At 31.5% G+C, this 7,388-nt stretch overlaps 1 protein-coding gene across 1 annotated transcript; it reads left to right on the top strand.

Moving 5' to 3' along the window:
• Positions 1 to 4,946: 4,946 nt before the first annotated feature.
• Positions 4,947 to 7,165, top strand: LOC134259586 (uncharacterized). Its single transcript, XM_062742194.1, has 2 exons — positions 4,947 to 5,304; positions 6,480 to 7,165. Exons 1-2 carry the CDS (start codon positions 5,037 to 5,039, stop codon positions 6,977 to 6,979), a joined length of 768 nt encoding a protein of 255 aa, XP_062598178.1. The 5' UTR covers positions 4,947 to 5,036; the 3' UTR covers positions 6,980 to 7,165.
• Positions 7,166 to 7,388: the final 223 nt, after the last annotated feature.

Genomic DNA, 7,388 nt, shown 5'->3' on the forward strand with positions numbered 1-7,388 from the left:
ATAACCTTTAACATGAGATATCTAAAAATATAAGGGTTATATTTCATACTGAAACTCGATAAATCTATTTTAATTGCAAGAAAAATGTGACTTTAATTTTGTGCGAAAATCCATGTAAGTTTAAAAAGTGCGTTGAGCTGTATATACACTGGATTGGTAAAATAACCAGGAGCAAAGAAGGAGATTTTCAAAGGATTACCGGTAATGCGCTTTCACTATGTAATTGGATCCCCCCTAACACCGAAACCCTTGACCTTGGGGCCATGAAATTCACGATATGGAAGAGGCATCCTTTCTAATCATAACTATGTACATAGTTAATTGGCTTTATACCCTGGAGCAGAGGGAAATATTTTCAAAGAATTAATGTATTTGCATTTCACTATATCATTAATAGAGCCCAGTCCTAACAACATAATCATTGAATCCTTGAACCAGGGGCCGTGAAATTCACAATTTTGGTAGAGGACTCGCACAAATACCAGGCCCAGGGCCACTTATGTCTTGAGTCGAACTCAAGAGCTGTACACTACTGGACCAAAAAAAATCTGAAAATCCCAAATTTGACTGATAATGTTTGATAACTACTGATACGGTGCTATTCTTGCTGATAAATACTGATATTTACTTTTATTATTACTCTTGTTGCTAATAAATCTGATAATTACTGTAGTTTTAACTGCTGAGTCTGATTAATACTGATAAATACTTTTGATGTGCTGTCGCTGAGATTTACTGATAAATACTGTGGCCACCTTTTTTAAAGCTGGAAAGTTGCTAAGATGAAATTAAGGGCTATAAAAAACTTCAATTATTACTTTCTTTTATTTAAATAATCATGACGACATTTCCATATTTCTTTTTAAATGTTCTACTAATGACAAAAACCAAACACTGATGTCATTAAATCTATTACTGTACGATACTGTTATGAAAATGTTGACAATAATTAAATGACATTTTCAGAGTATATTAGGCAAATGTTTTCTACAAATCTATGAGAAAAGTATGATTTATCTGTAAGCTAAGTGAATGGAATAATTATTGTATAATATTTTTACTAAAGATATAATTTATACTAGGGGTGGCAATCGATTGCAGAATTGCTAATCGGTTAATCGCAAAACGTTCCGACCGATTAACCGGTTAGTCGTATCAAGATAATCATACATTTTGACATTTTCTTCTCATACAGACAAAAATGCTTAAAAGTCGTTAGAAGTTAAATTCTGTTTATTATTTTGATCGTGGAATTTTATGTACATAAGAGTATATTTTATTTCAAATTCAATAGACAAGAAAAAAAAAACCATGAATATTGATTGAAAAATAAGACAGGTATAATTTATGCAGATGTTAAAGAAGTTAATTCTGCGTTGTCACCATAATCAGAACTAGTCCATATCTGAACTCTCACTTTATTTACAATTTACAACGTTCTTCATAATAAAATAATTTAAAAGATAACGGCAACGTATAGACGTACTTTAAATAAAAGTTCTTTACGGTGATATTTTTAACTTCATTAAAAAAACACAGGACTATCTGGGTAACGGCACGATGTTATAAAAACATGAATTAACACTTTACAAATTGAGCAATTACCATGCGATTTCAAACTGGAGAACTATAATTATCTACAAATATTCTTTATTATAAGATGTGTAAAAACACTAAATAAAAATCTATGTAGCGCTTTCCTTTCTGAAAAAAAGAAGGGATTTTAAGAAAACTACGCTCAAATTTACATTTTTTTAATATTTTTTCCGACTAACCGATTACAGATTTTGTAACCGATTGTCATCGTTCCAACCGATTAATCGATTAAACGGTTACATATTGCCATCCCTAATTTATACAAATTTCTGTAAATAAAAAGAACATAAGACTATCTTTCAAAACTTTAGCTTAATCATCGCCCTCTTCCGACTTCAAGAAAGGGTAGGGAGGTCAGTGATGTTTATTCTTCAGTTATAAGAAATAGTTCTTAGTTGGTGGAAAAAATAGGGATAAAATATGTATCTTGCAGGTTAGAAAAGCTTGATTCGCGCCATTTTCACTCGATCAGTTGGTCAAGAGATGACAAAATTCGCTTTTTAAAGATCACCTTTCATAGATCTAATTTTTTTTTCTTCAAATATATTTTTCCATTTTTTACGTGTTTAGCTTTGTGGTTTTTTATTGTCATTTTTTTTTTTGATTTTCCTCAAAAATGAAAAATTTTAAACTTAAAAAAAAAATAATTAAGTTATAGATAAAAAAAGGGGGGTTAATTATGTTCAATATGAAGACACAGCTTTCTATTCATTTATTTTGAATTTTCTTTATTTCTTTATCCATTTATCTACCCAGCACAGTTAAGGTTACAAAAAGAAGGCGGAGCCTAATTTGTACGGGAAAACTTGACTATGACATCATACACAATATACGTCATACAACATTTCTTTAAAATACCACAAAATGAGTTTATCTGCTAATTTAACTAGTAAGAAATCATCAAACTACATAAAAACTTACTACAGCGTGTTGTTTTGTCATTAGTTTAATCCCATGCACATAACAAGTTACAGTAAAACTCGGTTATAACGAAGTCACAGGGACCTATGAAATTACTTCGCTATAACCGTAATTCGTTATAACCGTATAAGAAAGTCATTAAATTTATACAGCTGGGGATTCAAGATGACTTCGTTATAACCGTAAATTCGCAATATCCGTGTTCGTACTAAACGAGTTTGCTGTATAAACAAGTCACTGATCGCAATACAATTGTCAATATGACGTCATTTCTTACAACGTGACGTAGTTTGTATGCAGTGAAAGACAGATCAAGTAATATTTTCTCAACAAAATATGTATTCTCTAATATTAAATAAAATATTATTTACAGATATTCTATAGACCAATAACTTGAATTTAATGTCTTTTTCACTATTTTATTAATATATTTTCTGTACATTACGTATTTAATTGACACTGCCGTATATTTGTATGCAACTTGTACATCTGAGGGTAATGTGAGGGGTCTTAATAAATCTATCTAGTGCAAGGGCATACACTCTAAGGATCAAAGTAAGCTTTTACATTTCAACGAAAGAACTATTAAGGTATACGAACCCTGGTTATGAGTATATAGACCCTGGCGATGGGTATATAGACCCTAGTGATGGGTATCTGAAAAGTGCTGCGATCCTTATGAAATCTTAAAAACAATTTAATTATATCAATATTTGATGCCGCTGACCAGCCAAAAATATAGCATTCGGTCATACAAGTATAATTTTAACAAGGAAATTGCAGATTTAGACAGGATAGCAGCACTTTTTAGAAACTACAATGCGTGTTGAAATATTTTATATACTAAACTTTGAAATTCAACTTGGTTATGGCCTTGCACTAGTGATATTATATGTAACATCAATACTTCAAGTCAATATGCTAAAATCGCGTGACTGCCGCATAACGTGACTAGTCTAAATATAAAATATAATCGTCCTCGATATGTAGCTATTAATCATAATTACAATTATCCGATATAAATTATGTACTAAAAATAATCGCCATCCCGATTACGAATACATTTTTTAATACAAATTTTAGTCAATATTTCCATTGCGCACCTTAACTGTATTGCGTATTTATTTATTTTTGCACGTACTGTAGGTTTCTGTGTCTTGTCTATTTCCCTTAACATCTAACACACTTTCAGAATGGGGAGTATCTAATGTTAAATAATATAAAAATATATTACCAATTATCTGAGAGAAATGATAATGAAATTTAAACATAATAACAACAACAAATACTCAGTTCAAAACAAGTTGTTTTTTTTTTAAATTATCTTATTCATAATTTTACTTACTATTTAAGAATCATTTTACTTAACTACATAATAAAAAAAAGATAAAGTTTCATTCCCACATGTGCACTTTCTATAACAACCACAAATAGATCTGCGGCCGATTATGACCCTAGCTAATTTTCCAAACTTAAGGGAAATTATTCGTCGTTGTAAAGCAAAAGTAAGTCGAGCCGGCGGACCGATATTCATTTGATGCTTCTCCAACATTATATAAGGAATGTTTTTAAGTTTCGTGAGTTACTGGTGTGTGAATCACACAGACTTGTCATGTAGGCTTATTTCATGAAGCGCGCTATCACTTCATGCAAAATACGCCTGAGTGCGAGACTGTGTGATTAACGCACCAATAAATCACACTAAACTTAAAAAAAAACTTTCTTATATTTACATTTTCTATGTCTTAAAGAATCAAAATTATACACGATATTTGAATTCCTCCCTCCCCGCTTTTGTTGCATTTTTAACGTCTCTTTAGCCTAAATGTAACATAAGTTTGCACAAAAATATAATTCAAACACTTTTGACTTATTAAAAAACACAGCAAATATAAATAGTTGTCAGTTGTCAGGTACTTCTTCAAATATTGAAAAAAAATCATCAATATCACAAAGCAAACCATTTCTCCTTATTTACAAAGAGGCTTGAAATTAAACTTGCAATTAAATTGTTATCCCCTAAAACCATTCCTTACCTCAGTTTTGCCCAGGTCACCAATAGTTTTCGCGGGATACATGTAACAATTTCACAAATCGACAATAAAAACAGCATATTATTATTTTCTTTTCTTTTGATTTTTTGGATTGAAGTTGTTAATCTTTTTTTAGTTGAATACCATTGGATGGTTTTTAGGCAAATATTCAACACGGAATTAAATCACAGAGGATCCTGGAATAATGCCAGAACAACGTACATTGTTTTCACTGTAAACAAAACAGCGAGGAAAATAATAAAGAACTCTAAAATAGACCATGCTGAGATTGTACTCGTAAACGAGCTGTCAGGTATATTTGACGCAGATATGGCAATGGAAGATATGCTGGTAGAAGTATACATGAACAATAGTCCGTGCAGAGATTGTGCTGAGCGTCTTTTGGAATTCCTTACATCACATCGACGAGCAAACATTACCATTCATTTTTCAAATCTTTATAAAATTTGGCGTAAATCTTGCATTATGGAAAGGTGTAAACACTGGCTGGCAGTAAAGCGAATTGATAGTAATGACAATGCGGATGGGTTAAGGATGCTCATGGACCATAGACGCTGCAATATACAACCATTCGACTGTAAAGCATGGCTAGATTTGATGGGTATTTTACATATTCAATCTCCAGAATTCGAGCAAATCTACATGTATCAGAATGATGGAAACGATAGAAGTCGGGAAAAGGAAGATACTCTTCTTCAAAAAGATCTAAATCTTATTACGGATCAGGAGATGTGTATGTGTATCTTTATATGTATATGAAGGTTATCAAAACTTTTGTGAATTATCACAAAAATCTTTATTTATTTATTCGTTCTTTTATATCTAAAGAGTAAAGTATAAGACACGTTTCATCTTTTAATAAATTGTTATTATGGTGAAAGCAGTTGGATGTACTAAAGTGTATCGTTTTTAGCATCATAGTCGTTGTTATATGAAAGCATATTTTAAATGTAATAAGTAATGCTAAAAAGGGAAACAGCGAGATGTGCCTGGGCCTCAATTATTAAAAAAAAGTTTTCACTCTGGGAAACGAAAAAGAATCATGTAATTTTTGGTCATGGCAGTGAAAAAAAAAGTTTGAGGATAATCGTTTTTTTTTTTTTTTGGCGCAAGATATACGAATAGAAGAGTAATACTTTTCAAACCGATTTGTGGTGAAGATTATTTATACAGAAAGTAAAAAAAATAGATAAAGCTGGGGAAGTTAAATCAATTTATTTCTTGTATAGATCCGCCTTTTTAGGACTGAATGTCAATTTTTTTTAGTTTCATGATGCGATCAATCGAGTGGATTGCGTGTTAATGCATAAGATTATTATGCAGGCCAATCGATTGATCATCGTTATGAAAAAAAATATATGAGTTATCCCTTATATTTACATGCTTTTAATTCCGCAAATTCGCGCGCTATAAGCCCCTCTTCTGTCTATTTTTCCATCCCCTCTCTTGATTTTTTTCAACAGTACATTTATGAACAAATAATCAACATTTACTATCTGTAACTTTATCTTGGACGAAGACATTGGAAAAGTAAATAATAACATGTTTAACAAATATAATAATTAAGCTATTCATATATTTTCTCAAATACATCATGAATAGTTTCTTCATACCGGTATTTAAAGTCCCGTTTTATGAGTCATAGGGGGCGGACATTGATCACGAGAAAACAAAGACATTGAAGATTTTGTAACTCTCAACGGAGACATCGCAGGGTTACAATACTACAGATTTTGTATTGTGTATTTAAAGGAAGATATAAATTGCAGAAGTTAAAACAATCGATGCTTTTAACAACGATAATGATTTTCCCACCATAAAAAAATGTTATTTATCAATGCAATGCAGTCCTGTTCTGGAAACATGACGCATGGATGTTTCAACTAACATCAGTATCGTATATTACAGGTATGGAAGAAGAGGTATTTTATCAATTATTCAGCCTCCAAGGAACAATGATTATTGTTTACATCGTCAATAATGAGAACAGAGCCCGTTTTTCGACAAGAGCTTTTCATGGCGAGACGAAAGATGAGGAAGAATTTCGTCGAGATCTTGAAAAAACTTACACCTTAAAAAAAGAGTCAGAAGAAATGCATGTTGATATCTACATGTTATTGAATGACAATCGTTGCCGGATGCTTACCAACTTTCTAAGGCAACATAGGAAAGCTTTCTTTCGAATTTATGCTACGGAACTTGGTCGGTTTCAAAAAACCAGTTTAAGGCAACTTATGGATCATGAGCGCTGCAAAGTAAATGCTCTCGAATTTCAAACATGGAGTTCGTTGATAAGCATTCTTGGTCCACCTATACCAGACTTTGAAGAAGAATATAAATCGAGACGTGAAAAGGAGGATATATACATCAAGAAAGAACTTACCGATATTTACAATCAGGATCAGTAGTACACAAAGTCTATAAATATCAAACTTAAAGAAACCTGTGTTTAAATTGATCGTGGACCTAAAAAGTGCAAGTCAACATTTGTTTACATCTTGTTGGATTGAGTACTTACGTTAAGTTATTATTAAGTTATTTTAAATACAAAATCTCTCATGAATTGCTAAGATATGATTTTTATACAACGTGTTCTGTGGGATTTATATTTATCCATGAGCATTAGCGAGAACTAGTTGGATAAAAATCATATCCAACACAAATCATACGATATTCTTTTTTGTTACGTTTTTCTGGATGAAATCCGTGCAAGCGCGAGGAATAGATTTTTACCACTACAGAATTAAGGACAGATGAAACAAACAATTTTTTTCTTTGAAAAAGATTTATATCATGTCACAAGTTTAGTGATGTGGA

The sequence above is a fragment of the Saccostrea cucullata genome, unplaced genomic scaffold (genome assembly GCF_032062105.1).
Source record: "Saccostrea cucullata isolate Sc308-1 unplaced genomic scaffold, CSIRO_AGI_Scuc_v1 ctg1449, whole genome shotgun sequence".
NCBI classification, from domain to species: Eukaryota; Metazoa; Mollusca; class Bivalvia; order Ostreida; family Ostreidae; genus Saccostrea; species Saccostrea cuccullata.

Coding starts and splice junctions, on each gene's coding strand:
- LOC134259586 (XM_062742194.1), top strand. CDS start 5,037: ATGGAAAGGTGTAAACACTGGCTGGCAGTAAAGCGAATTGATAGTAAT. Junction 5,305..6,479: donor TATTACGGATCAGGAGATGT/GTATGTGTATCT, acceptor CGTATATTACAG/GTATGGAAGAAGAGGTATTT.